This window comes from Suricata suricatta, chromosome 4 (genome assembly GCF_006229205.1).
Source record: "Suricata suricatta isolate VVHF042 chromosome 4, meerkat_22Aug2017_6uvM2_HiC, whole genome shotgun sequence".
Classification (NCBI taxonomy): domain Eukaryota; kingdom Metazoa; phylum Chordata; class Mammalia; order Carnivora; family Herpestidae; genus Suricata; species Suricata suricatta.
Genome location: NC_043703.1, coordinates 125,643,285 through 125,657,177, shown reverse-complemented (window position 1 = coordinate 125,657,177; position 13,893 = coordinate 125,643,285). Strand labels below are relative to the sequence as shown.

Here is a 13,893-nt window from a genome sequence, read left to right as displayed (position 1 = left end):
CACCGCTGCCTCACTCTTTCCTGCCGCGTCCAGGACCTCCGAGCCGCCGTGGGGAGGATGAGTCCCTGGGGCTGGCTCCTGCTGCCGACCCTCTGGCTCCTGCCCACGGGCGCAGCCCCGCGGCGCGGCGCGCCCGCCTCAGCCAACTGTGAGCTCAAGCCCCAGGTAGGGCGCGCGTCCCGCGCGGGCGAGGCGGCTTCCCCGCACCTCCCAGCTGGGGGGTCACCTTCCCAAGCCTGCGAAACATCGCGCCCTAGTATCTCGAGCCACCTCCCCCTGCGGCGCTTTTTTGCTGGAGCATCCCGCTGCACCCCGGGGTCCCCTTTCTGGCGGGGGCTCAGTCCCCGGCCGCGTGAGACCCTGTCCCCAGCCCTCGCCATTGGGCTGGACACCCTAAGGGAGTCCCGGAGGGGTCTCCCGGGTCTCTGCAGCCTGATTCGCGGGCATTCGGGCACATTCGGTGGATGAGTCCGCTAAGATCGAGCGGTGCAGGGACTTTGGCACTTTTACTTTGCAAGTTTGTTCTGCCTTCTCTTCCCTAGCATTTAATTTGTCCTGCTCTTACTGAAATGGTAAGCAGCCCTGCAGCTGCTCGATTTAACCTTCGTGTAGTTAGTGACTGAGTTAGAAGGGATTTGGGAGAGCTGAAGCCACCCCCCTTGTTTTGCTGATCTGGGAAAATGAGGCTCAGAGAGGGACATTTGTGCTCCGGGTTACAGAGCGCATTGGCGAAGTAGCCACATCTGACAGCCTCGCGTTCACGCGCAGACGCTTCCTTACCTATTCGCAGGGGCGTTTTGCAGGTGAGCGGACCCCAGGCGAGGGAGTCCCAGTGACCTGCCCCTGGCCATCTCGCCCTATGGGAGCAAAGGCCGAGCGGAAATAGGACAGGTCTAGGGTCCGCGAGCCTGGCCCTCTTTCGAGACCAATGTTTCCTTCTCCTGATCAATTTTCTTACCCTCGAAATTTTCTGTCGTTCTGAAGTTCTTTTCCGAACTACGTGGAGGTTGAATTTTGTGGGTTTGTGTCGGTGGATCTGATCTCTGGCTCCCCGGAGCCGGGGAAGGCGATCCTAGGCCCGTCCTTCAGGTGGCTTGTGCGCCCTCGGACACTAGGGTCGCCCTACCTTCGGCGACACCTATGCAGCATCCGGGGGTGTGTCACCTCCGGCTAGTGGTAATTTTATTTATCGTCCTAACCACAGGAAAGGAGAGGGGGACTTAATTGAGCCTTCCTGGCGCACAGGGCTGACCGGGGAGTCACGCTGATTTCCCTGAGGCTTCCTGCGCCGCTTTCCCTCTAGGAAAGCAGGCAGCGTGGTGGCCGCAGAGGGAACTCCGCGCCAGGGACAGTTTGGAACTTTTGCGCTGTGGCGGCTGCGCTCTCGTTATACAAGGCGGAAACCCATACTTTCCTATGAAAGCAAACGTTTTTCCCTTTTGCATAACCCACCCCTAATTATGGTATGATGAATGAGTCGTGATAAGTCTTTTTCTCTTGACTCTTGAACTTGTGTTCATGGCCTTTTTATTCTCCCAGTTCTCAAACTTTTTGTTCTCAGCACCCCTCCAAATTTTAAAAAAGTACCGAGGACTCCAAAGAGCCCTTATGGGTATGGGCTGACCGACATACCCATTAACCATCACAGCAGTGACGTCACACACCTGTAGGCTTTAGAAAATTCTATGTGTACATCTGTAAGAGAAGGCCAGCAGAGAGGAAACTATCTTAGTATTATTATTAAAATAGTTCTGACCTTGCAGACTGCTTGGATGAGCCTTGTGGACACCCACAGAATCCTGGGCCACATTTTGAAAATCTCTGAACTATTCTGGGAGCAAACTGTATTACCCCCTGCGGAGGTCAGGCCAGTCAGTGGCAGGGCTGTACGCTTGACCTGCGCTCTGCAGAGGGCACTGTGGGTGGGTGTGCCAGGAGGTGGGGGGCTTGAGATTGTAGAGTAAAGCTCTGGAATCCAGCCTCCAGCCCACTATGTAGCATTTTGTGTCTTGAGAGCCGGTTTCAACTTTTGTTAATCATTATCGAGAGGTCGTCCAAGCTGGCCTGCAACATGCTTATTCCCATACTTGCACCTGGTCTTTGCTTAAGTCTTTCAAAGAGACTCTTTCTGATTATCTATTAAAGATGATGTCAAACTCCTGACCCATCTGCCCTCTTACCTGCCTTTCCTGCTTGATTTTTCGTCATAAAGCACTTAACTGATAAAAATGTGTTTGCTGCGGCTGCCCTACTCACCCCCCCAATCTTCATCAGGGTTGGAATTTTTGTCTGTTTGGTTTGCTGCTGCATACCCAGTGCTTAGAAGAGTGCCTGGCCACCGTAAATGCTCAATAAATATTTGTTGAATGAAAAGTGTCAACTAAAGCCAACTGGCTCACTTTGGTATCATTCTAGCTGGTCTGCTGAAGCGTACTTTAGGAAAAGTGCTATTATCACAGGTCCCAGGAGGCCTGGATGGGAGGGGCTGAGGGGCACAGCCGCTAAGGGACTTAGCCCACATGACACAAGTTGTCACTGGGCTCCTTTGTTCACTGCATTACAGATGTGTGAATTAGACTCTCCAGTGATTCAACGGACAGAGCTTGGTGTGGATATATTTGGGCAGGTCCTGGGGCTAGGGGAGGAAGGGGAGCTGGGCAGAGCCTCTGCAGGTCCAGAGTTAGGGAGCGCTGCTGAGCAGCTGCGCACCTGCTAGGATATTCATGGAGAAAGACACAATGAGACCAAGTAAAGTGTGTTGTGTGTTAAGGTCACATAATGTGGTGTTTGAGACTCAGGGCTCGGCGGGACCCAGTCTTCCTGGCTTCGAATCCACTTAGCCACTGCGGGACCTGGGGGAACATCATAAACCTCTCGAGGTCTAAATTTCTGCACCTGGCAATGGCCAGCGTCTTAATTCGTTGTGTATCTTCTTACTGCCTCTCTTGCCATTTGCTGCTGAACCGGCAGGCTTTCGCCCCCACCATGCCACCAAATCGTTCTTGCTTGGGGCCCCGGTGTCTTCAGTGTTGTTCCATTCAGAGGCCAGTTCTCAAACCTTTAACTCATTTGGCTCATCAGCCACACCAAACCCCTTGCTTACGTTCTCCTTGAAGCACTGTCTCTGGTTGGCATCTGACTCTTTCAATTTCCCAGCGACCTCGATGACCACTTTTCTCATTCTCTTTTGCTGGCTGCTCTTCTTTCCCTTGACTTCGAAAGGTTAGGTTATTTCTAGACCTTTTCCTTCCTAAATTACACCTGGCTCCTTGGAGATCTGATTCAGTCCCATGGCTTTAAATAACACATATAAACGGTGACAGTGCCTCATTTTTAACCTCTGGCGCAGGCCTCTCCCACATCCGGATTCATGCACCCACCTGCCAGCTCAGCCTCCCCGCGTGGCTGTCTGCTTCACATCTCGACTAGCAGGGCCCAGGCCAGACTTCCGACTTCCCCTCTGATCCTGCTCCACCCGCCCTCTCCTCTATCTTGGTGATGGCAACCTTGTCCTTTGAATTAACCGATTCATTAGCAGGTCTCATTAGCTCTGGCTTCCAGAATATATCCAGACCTGATCACGTCTCAGTTCCGTCACAACCACTGTGTTCTCTTGCGTGGATTGTTTTGGTAATCTCCTAGCTGACTTTCTTGCATCTGCCCTCATTCCTTTTTCCTCTGTTCCTCATGGCCGCCAGGGTGACCCTGTTCAGGATCAGCTCACCCAGCTCCCTTCACAAAGACCTACCCTAGCTCCAGTGTGGCCTGGCCTTGCTCACCTCTCTGACCTCATCCTGCTTCCTGCTTTCCTCTTCCCTCATCCTGCTGTGGTTATGATGACCTCCTTGCTAGCACCTTTCTACCTCAGGGCCTTTGCACTGCTGTTCCCCCCTCCTGGAGGGAAGGCTTTTCTCTCAGATATCCTCCTGGTTTGCCCTCTCACCTCCTTCACAGCAAGACCTAAATTTCCTACCAGACGTTCGGTGATTTTCTTTTAAGTTTATTTATTCACTTATTTATTGAGAGAGAGAGAGGAGAAAGCATGAGTATGAGTGGGAAAGAGGCCGAGAAAGAGGGAGAGAGAGAATCCCAAGCAGGCTCTGGGCTGTCAGAACAGAGCACAATGTGGGGCTCGAATTCATGAAACCATGAGGTCATGACCTGAGCCGAAACCAAGCATTGGATCCTTAACTGACTGAGCCGCCCAGGTGCTGGCATTCAGTGATTTTCTGATCACCGTATTTAAGACTGAATAACCCCTCCGCCAGTACTCCCTGCTCCCTTTCCTGCTCTCATGTTCTCCACAACAGATACCACTGACAGACCTGAGCCAGTTACCTGCTTTCCATTCACAGTTGTATTGCTAGTGCCCTTAAATGCCCCAGTGCCTCATGCCTGCAACGTGGCTGGCATGTAGTGGGCATAGTCTAAATGGTTGTGGAGCACGTGCACGTTGAACGCAGGTGGTAGGAGCATTCTCACGCAATGCTTGGATTGTCCCTGGTGCAGTGAATATTTGATCACAGCGGCTGCTCTTATTGTCCTTACTGTTATCACATGGCTGGATGCCAGCACATGAGTCTTGTTTGTTTGCTTTTAATTTTTTTAACGTTTATTTATTTTTGAGAGAAAGGGTATAAATGGGGGAGGGGCAGGAAGAGAGGGAGACACAGAATCTGAAGCAGGCTCCAGCTCTGAGCTGTCAGAGCCCGATGTGGGACTTAAACCCACGAACCGCGAGATCATGACCTGAGCAGAAGCCGAACGCTCAACTGACTGAGCCATCCAGGTGCCTCACCAATTTTTTTTTTTAATTTGAGGGAAAGAGAGAGCGAGACAGTGAGAGAGTGAGAGAGCGAGTGCACCAGCCAGGGAGAGGGGCAGAGGGAGAGAGAGAGAATCTTACGCAGGCTGCATGCTTAGCTTGTAGCCTGATACGGGGCTTGATCCTATAACCCTGGAATCATGACCTGATCTGAAATCAAGAGTTGGATGTTCAACGGACTAAGCCACCCAGGGTGCTCTTTGTTACCATTTTAAATGAACCAAAGCGATAACTGTCAGTCTCAGCTTTTGGTTAGCATCTAGTTAAGCGCTGTTTTTCTACTGGCTTGATCTGATTCGAACAGTGAGACATCAGACTGCTTAGTTAGTGTTGGCAGCCATTGTTTTAGATGTAGAGTTTCCGTTTGGCTTTTTGATGTATTTAAACAATCCTGGGGACATTTGTTACCTCACAAGCGGATGCCTGAGTTCTGGTTGGAGACCCTGGTTGTGATTCCTCTCTTAATATTAATTCAATCATTAATAAGTATCAGAGATACCTTTTTTAATTTGTTCATTCACTTACAATTACCTATCTAGTTTGTTTATTCCCATAACCTATGACAAATACTGTTATCTAACTCTTAAAGATGAGGAAATCGAAGAACAACAACAAAAAAGATCCTCTTCTTTCTCAGTACCACACACACAAGTGAAGGTACAGAGGAATGAAGTGGCTTTTAAAAATCTCAGTGGGGTAGCTGAGACAGAAGCAGAGGAATTTAGGCTTCTTTCACCCATTTGTGCACTTTCAAAAAGGTGGGTGTCTGAGTAGAACTGTAACTTAAATACTTAAAATTTTTTTTAATGTTTATTTATTTTTGAGAGACAGAGACAGAGAGAGAGAGAGCACAAGCAGGGGAGGGACAGGGAGAGGAAGACAGAGGCTCCAAAGCGGGTTCCACACTGACAGCAGAGAGCCCTGTGTGGGGCTTGGACTCAAGAACCATGAGATCATGACTTGAGCCAAAGTCAGATGCCTAACCAACTGAGCCACCCAGGTGCCCTGTAATTTAAATACTCAAGAAAAAACAAGGTCACAGACTGGGGGCTAGTGAGATGTGTTCTGTCTGGCTTGCATGGCATTTAAGAAAATGGAAGTTACATTTTACAATTGGAATATTTTATTTAAACTCAGGATTTGTAGTTGCTTTTGAAAAGCCCATTCTGGAGCCCTGGGCCTATTCCTATGTGGCCCAGGCTGCTTAGCCAATCGCCTTTATCCAGAGCTGTGAGCTCATTTTTTGCCAACGCCCCCGCCCCCATTATCTCACCCCCAGCCCTTGTGTTTATCTGTCTGCCTCTGCCCTCTGGGTGGTCAGAAGGTGGCGGGGAGCAGGAGGAGAAGAGATGAAGTCTGTGAGAATGGGGAGTAGGGTCCCTGCATCAACCAGCTCTCATCTGTCTTAGATTTTGAGATTCTGTGTAACATTTCTTTAAAAAAATTTTTTTTAATGTTTTTATTTTTGAGAGAGAGAGACAGAGCCTGAGCAGGGGAGGGGCAGAGAGAGAGGGAGACATAGAATCCGAAGCAGGCTCCAGGCTCTGAGCTGTCAGCACAGAGCCCAATGTGGGACTTGAATCCACCAGCCGCGAGATCATGACCTGAGCTGAAGTCTGAGCCACCAGGTGCGGCTCTTTGTAACATTTTATTTGAAAACAAACTGCTGTAGCGTCAACAATAGACACACAAATGCAGATACACCTGATCCTCATTATTTGCAGATCTCACATTTGTGAATTCAGCTTCTTGCTAAAATTATTTATTTATTTATTTATTTATTTATTTTATTTTTGATACAGAGAGAGACAGAGTATGAGAGGGGGAGGGGCAGAGAAAGAGAGAGACACAGAAACTGAAGCAGGCTCCGGGCTCTGAGCTAGCTGTCAGCACAGAGCCTGATGCGGGGCTCGAACCCATGAACGTGAGATCTGACCTGAGCTGAAGTCGGAGGCTTAACCAACAGAGGCATCCAGGCACCCCTTGATAAAATTATTAATAACGCCAATGCCTGTGGTACTTTCGCAGGTAGACATGCCCAGAACTGGGAAGAGTTTGAGTCGCCTGTTGTACACACTCCCAGCTGAGGTCAAATAAATTGATACTGTGCTTTGTTTCAGCTCTCAAACAAGTAACACGTGAATAGGTGTCCTTTTGGTGATCTACTTAATGCTATGTTTTTTTGCCATTTTGTGGGTGATCTCACTGTTTAAAATAACCAAGCATAGATACTGTCTAGTGTTCCCAAGCACAGGGAGGCTGTGATGTACCTCGGGGAGAAAATGTATGTGTTAGATGAAGTTTGTTCAGGCATGAGTTGTGCTGTGAGTTCAATGTCAATGAATCAACAACACGTATTAAATAAGGTGCTTTTCAAAGGAGCACATAAAACAGGGTTATGCATTTACCTGCCGATGAAAATTTTGTGACCAGAGGCTTGTAGGAACCTAACCCTTGTATTTCTCCTAGGAACAGTGGTTCATTACTTGGTAATTCAGTGTTTGTGGTGACTTTTTAGATCATAATGATTGAAATAATAACTGACTGTGAGCTGAAACTCTACAGTACAGGAGAACATGGTACTTAAAAGGCTGCCAAAATTAAAGAAAGAGAATGTATTCCATATCTTTTCTGTAAACCCAGATTTTCACACTTCTGGCTTGCTGGGTGCATGGTTCATCTCCTTATCTTACAAGTTGAAGTCCTTGAAGGCTGCCCTGTGCCCGTCTTTGTACAGAGTCTCTTCCTAAACAGACTCTTCGTACGTGCCTGCTATTGAAACTGAGCCACTCAGGTGCAAAGGGTATGATGGCTTGGACTTGGATGGATGTGCACCACTGCTCAGCCTGGAAAACCACTGGGAGAGAATGGGCTGCCGTGGAGAGCCACTGCTTTGGGGAATGTTGGATTTGAGGTCTGAAAAAGCAGACACCATCTGTTTCCCTGCCCAAGAGGTAGCAGTGGTCACCTCAGGGTCCCCTCACCCGTACCAGGGGGTCCTTGGAGTCCCTTGAGAGTCCCCGCTTTATCTTCTGCCCCATTTGTTGCTAGGGCAAACATAAAGGCTGTTATTGCTTTCTCGACTTTAATCAGCCTTTTGGGGGGACAAGGGAGAAGGCTGCATCGAGGACTCCTGCTGCTGGCGGGTGAATCTACCTGGACTCCGAAGTCTAAGTTGTACTTTGATCATTTTCCTCTCGTGGTGTGACATATTTCTCCCGTTTGTTTTCTTCTCTCAGCTTTCTGACCCTCCATATCATGACTTAATGGCCTTTCTTTTCCCTTCAGCAGAATGAATTAAATTCCTTCCTGTGGACCATAAAGCGAGACCCGCCATCTTACTTCTTTGGCACGATCCATGTCCCCTACACCCGGGTTTGGGACTTTATCCCCGACAACTCCAAGGAGGCTTTTCAGCAGAGCAGCATTGTGTACTTCGAGCTGGACCTCACGGACCCCTACACCATCTCGGCCCTCACCAGCTGTCAGATGCTGCCGCAGGGCGAGAACCTCCAGGACGTGCTCCCCAGGGACATCTACTGCCGCCTCAAGCGCCACCTAGAGTACGTCAAGCTCATGATGCCCTCGTGGATGACCCCAGACCAGCGTGGCAAGGGGCTCTACGCGGACTACCTCTTCAACGCCATCGCGGGGAACTGGGAGAGGAAGAGACCCGTCTGGGTGATGCTCATGGTCAACTCCCTGACCGAAGTGGACGTTAAGTCCCGTGGGGTGCCTGTCCTAGACCTGTACCTTGCCCAGGAGGCCGAGCGGCTGAGGAAACAGACTGGGGCCGTGGAAAAGGTGGAAGAGCAGTGCCATCCGCTGAATGGCCTGAACTTTTCACAGGTAAGGTGGTCTTTGCATGAAGGACTTGGCGTTTGACTGTGTGTGAGTCCACTGAATTATAATATGGAAGATGGGCCAGAAAGACAGCTTATCCGAAACTTGTCTTTGCTCAAGAATGTTATTCTGAGGATTAAAAGATAAGCCGTAGAGTCAGTTATATCACTTGTGTGTGTGGTACTGAGAGAGAAGAGGATATTTTTTTGTTGTTGTTCTTGTCATCTCCAAAGGTATTGGCATACCTTTATCACTTGTTTTAATTCAAGTCATTCATTAAGAAGCTGCTTTGATGGGCATTGAGGAGGGCACTTGTGGGGATGAGCCCTGGGTGTTGTACGTAAGTGATGAATCACAGGACTCCACACCCCAAACCAAGAACACACTGTACACACTGTATGTTAGCCAATTTGACAATAAGTTATTTAAAAAAAAAAGAAGCTGCTTTGAGGGATGTCTGGGTGGTTCAGTTAGGTAAGCATCTGACTCGATTTCAGCTCAGGCCACGGTCTCATGATTTGTGAGTTTGAGCCTTGTAGGGGGCTCTGCACTGACAGTATGGAGCCTACTTGGAAATGTCTCGCTCCCTCTCTGCCTCTCCCCACCAAAATAAATAAAATTTAAGAAATCAGTTTTTTAAAGTTTATTGTGTGTGTGTGTGTGTGTGAGAGAGAGAGCGAGAGAAAGAGAGAGAGGAGACAGAATCCCAAGCAGATGCACACGGTCAGTGTAGAGCTCAACGTGGGGTCAAGCCACCCAAGCACCCCTAAAAAAATCCATCTTTATTAAAAAAAAAAAGAAAGAAGCTGCATTGAGAGTATGTGGACAATGTGAATGTCAGACTGACTATCACACGGCTTGAAAGTTATACTGGCCATGGCTGTTTTAGGTCACATCGGTCTCTTTGAGATCATTGCTGTCTGTGTTTAGGACCCTTCCCCAGTGTATTTTTTTTTGTGAGGCAGAGTTATATTCCTCTTTCCCATAGTTTAGAGCCCCCCCTCCCCAGGATATTGGAATTTAGGTTCATGTTCAAGAAGTTCTTCATTTCTCCTAAGACAAGTAACACTTTATTAAAGTGCCATTGTTTAATCTTTTTGGTGAAACTTGTTGCTGATGTTTTGTAGTGGATTACATACCTCTGGGGGCAAATGGGAATTTTACAATATGAAATAAGTATATTTTACTTTAAAAAATTTTAATTGAAGTATAGTTGACATATAATATTACATTAGTTTCAGGTATACAACATAGTGATTCAACGATTATATGTGCTATGAAATGTTCACCCCAAAAATAAGTATAGTTACCATGTGACCATACAGAGTTGTTACAATATCATTGACCATATTGAAATAAGTATTCTTGTTTTGCAAATATTCTCAGTGGTTGGCCTTGGGATGTTGATCCTCAGAATAAAAGTCAAACCTCTAGGTCTTAGGAGATCTTGAAATGCTGAACTTGGGTTGTTACTTAAAGAGCTTAAGGGGCGCCTGGGTGGCTCAGTCGGCTAGGCCTCCGACTTCGGCTCAGGTCAGATCTCGCGTTCGTGGGTTCGAGTCCCGCGTCAGGCTCTGTGCTGATAGCTAGCTCAGAGTCTGGAGCCTGCTTCCGGTTCTGTGTCTTCTCTCTCTGCCCCTCCTCTTCTCATGCTCTGTCTCTCTCTGTATCAAAAATAAATAAAACATGAAAAAAAAAAAGAGCTTAAGGACATTCAACGCCTAAAAATAGTGTTCCTGAACTGATAATAACATTTGTAGGGAATTTAATTTGCCTTGCTAAGAGTCTATATTAACAAATACTCAGGTGCTAAGATATAGTATTTGTTTGGCACATTGAGATTTATAGACAAGATAAGGGACCAATAATTGTGTCCATCAGTCTCCTGGGGGAGTTTTCTTACATTATTTTGGAAACCTAAGAAGTCAATATTCTAACTTTTTCAATGTTTGCATTTATTATTATTATTTTTAAATTTTTAATAGTTTATTTATTTTTGAGACACAGAGAGACAGAGCACGAATGGGGGAGGGGCAGAGAGAGAGGGAGACACAGAATCTGAAGCAGGCTCCAGGCTCTGAGCTGTCAGCACAGAATCTGACGGGGGGCTTGAACCCATGAACCATGAGATCATAACCTGAGCTGAAGTTGGATGCTTAACCAACTGAGCCACCCAGGTGCCCCTATTTTTAAAGTTTATTTATTTATTTTGGGGGTGCCTGGGTGACTTAGTTGGTTAAACATCGAAATTCAGCTCAGGTCATGATCTCATGGTTGGTGAGTTTGAGCCCCGCATTGGGCTTCATGCTGGCAGTGTGAAACCTGCTTGGGATTCTCACACTCTCCTCTCTCTCTGCCCCTCCCCTGCTTGTGCTTTCTCTCCCCTCAAAATAAATAAATAAATAAATAAACTTTGAAAAAGTTTATTTATTTTGAGAGAGGGACAGAGAACTTCGAGGGAGAGAGAGAGAGAGAGAGACAGAGACAGAGAGAATCCCAAGCTGGTTCCATGATGTGAGCATAGAGCCAGACATGAGGTTCAATTTGATGAATCATGAGATCATGACCTGAGCCGATATCAAAAGTCAAACACCTAATCCACTGGGTCTTCCAGATGCCCAATCTCTAAACTTAATACTTAAACTAAACTTAATGTTTTGTAAAAGGAAAGTGCTTTGATCTAAAGTCTCATTGATTTTGACCTTATAAGTTTGAAATCTGTGACCATTTTTACTTGGGCTTAAGCCTTCTTTCATACTTCCAATTGGGAGGGGAAAAGGCTTGGAAGTAAAATATTATCTTAAGCAAGATATCTTTGAGGAGGGTGTGTAGCACCATCTCTTAAGATAATACATTTAAGAGATATTTTAGGGCACTGGAGTTATATACTGGAGTGTCATTTTGATTTCATAACACCTTCTTAAAGTTCATGTAGGTATTTAGTATTTAGAAACTATTTTTTTATATGAACTTGAGGTAAAGCTAGTGAGGTTAAAGTTGTTTAAATTTAGGAAGAAAAATTATATGATATTCCTGAAACTTTTTTTTTTGGTGGGGAAGGTGTAACTTTCTGTGTTTCATTTATAAACAGTAAAATACAACCTTAGTGAACAGGTCACTGACACTTAACATATACCTGTATCCACTACTCAGATTGATTTATTGAACATTTCCATCACCCCAGAAAGTTATTGTCAAGTTTTTCTTGCAGCATAACTATACAGAAAAGTGCACGTGCTTGATTTTCCCAAACACAGCCATGTGCCCAGCACTTAGGGTGGGAAACAACAGCACTGGGTCCCCCCGAGCTCCTTGACCCTGACGTCTGCTCCTCCTGTTCCCCTCCCACCTGTCCCAACTCAGGCCAACCATTGTTCTGAAAATCCTTAAGCAGAAATGAGCTTGACTGTTTCAGAATTTCACATAAGTGGAATTACCCAGTATGCTTCCTTTAGAGGACCTGGCTTCTTTCCCTTAGCAATCCCTCGTGACTCACCATGCTGGTCGCTGTGTGTAGTTAGCTGTCCACTGCTCATCCTCACTGCTGTGTGGAATTGAAGAATTCCGCCAGAGTTTGGGGTGGAGCCTTCTGGAGTCTCCCTTCTTAGTAAGTCCAGAGAACAGTAAGATCATCTGCATTCAATGTGATAGAAGACGAGCCTAACTCATTCCCTTGGTCCTTTTCTTCTGCCCCGTTCGAGGAGTGGTTGGTTCCTCTTCCTTCTCTGTAACACTGTGGAAGGACGTCAGTGGCTGCCTGACTACAAGGTGAGATGAGGCGATGGCCAGGCCCTGCAGGCTCCTGGGCTACCTCTCCAACCTGCTGCCAGGGAGCTGGAGAGGAGAGCAGGTCTTCCTTGAGGCCTGGGAGGAGCCCTGTGGGCCTCTGCTTCAGGGCTCCCCGCACTCCTGTTGGGGTGTAGGGTGGCGGCAGCTGGAGACTGAGGCATGGCTGAGGCTGGAGCGCCATGCTGGCTGTGGGAGAAGCAGTGGACCCAGATGTGCTGGGGTGAGAGTTCCTGCACCATCACCAGCGTGCGACTTCATGCTGTCCCCTTAACTTCTCTGAACTTTGTTTTCACATTTCTAAATGGGGATAATATTTGCCCTACCATCCTGTTGTCAGAGCAAATAAAACAGTACATTGGAAAATCATGAATACTATACAGATATGGGGGAGAGAACCAGCATGCCCTGCCTTCGGTGAGCCAGGCCTCATGGTAACATTATATTTAATCTTCAGAACTTTACAGGATGGGCAGTGTCATTCCTGTTTTATAGATCAGAAAACGGAAGCTTCGTGAGCTTAAGAGACTTGCGTGTGATTACACAGCTAACAGAGGAATTTGGGTTTGATTCCAGATATGTGGAAGGTCATGGTGACTTTGAGTCTCCAACAGGCATGGTGGTCAGTGTGAGACCCTGGGGTTTGGATTTGCAGTAGAGGATTCTGGACTTCTGTTGTCTAACTCATTAGCAACTGGCCACATGTGGCTCACTTTTTTTTTTTTAATTAAAAAAATTTTTCTTTTAATGTTTTTAATTTATTTTTGAGAGACAGAGCATGAGCAGGGGAAGGTCAGAGAGAGAGGGAGACACAGAATCTGAAGCAGGCTCCAGGCTCTGAGCTAGCTGTCAGCACAGAGCCTGACGCGGGGCTCGAACCCACAAACTGTGAGATCATGACCTGAGCCGAAGCCATACGCTTAACCGCCTGAGCCACCCAGGCGCCCCTGCTCACTTTTAAGCACTTGAAATATGCTAGCGTGACCGAGGAAGTGAATTTTAAGTTAAGTTAAATTTTAATAAATTTGAATTAAAGTTTAAAAACCAATAATTGGTTCAATTATTGGAACAATAATTGTGTTTGGAGCAACTTGGGCATGTGGATCTCCTTTCTTGACTATAAATTTTATGAAATTCAACTACATATCAAGTGTTTCTGATGAAAATTTAGTATCCAAATTGAGATGTCAGTCGAGTGGAAGGTACATAACAGATTCTAAAGATTAAGTATGGCTAAAGATTAAATAACTTTTTCTGTTTTCTTAACATTTATTTATTTTTGAGAGACAGAGACAGATCATGAGGGGAGGGGCAGAGAGAGAGCGGTACATACAGAATCGGAAGCAGGCTCCAGGCTCTGAGCTGTCAGCACAGAGCCTGATGTGGGGCTTGAACCCACGAACAGTGAGATCATAACCTGAGCTGAAGTCGGACGCTCA

The 13,893-nt window shown here is 46.9% G+C and overlaps 1 protein-coding gene across 1 annotated transcript in view; it reads left to right on the top strand.

Annotated features, from left to right (window-relative positions):
• The first annotated feature begins 57 nt into the window (after nt 1-57).
• Nucleotides 58-13,893, top strand: part of TRABD2A (TraB domain containing 2A) — a 52,341-nt gene continuing 38,505 nt past the window's right edge. Inside the window, exons 1-2 of the mRNA XM_029936274.1 lie at nt 58-165; nt 8,114-8,674. Coding sequence (XP_029792134.1) covers nt 58-165; nt 8,114-8,674 — 669 coding nt within the window. The remainder of the gene's footprint in view (nt 166-8,113; nt 8,675-13,893) is intronic.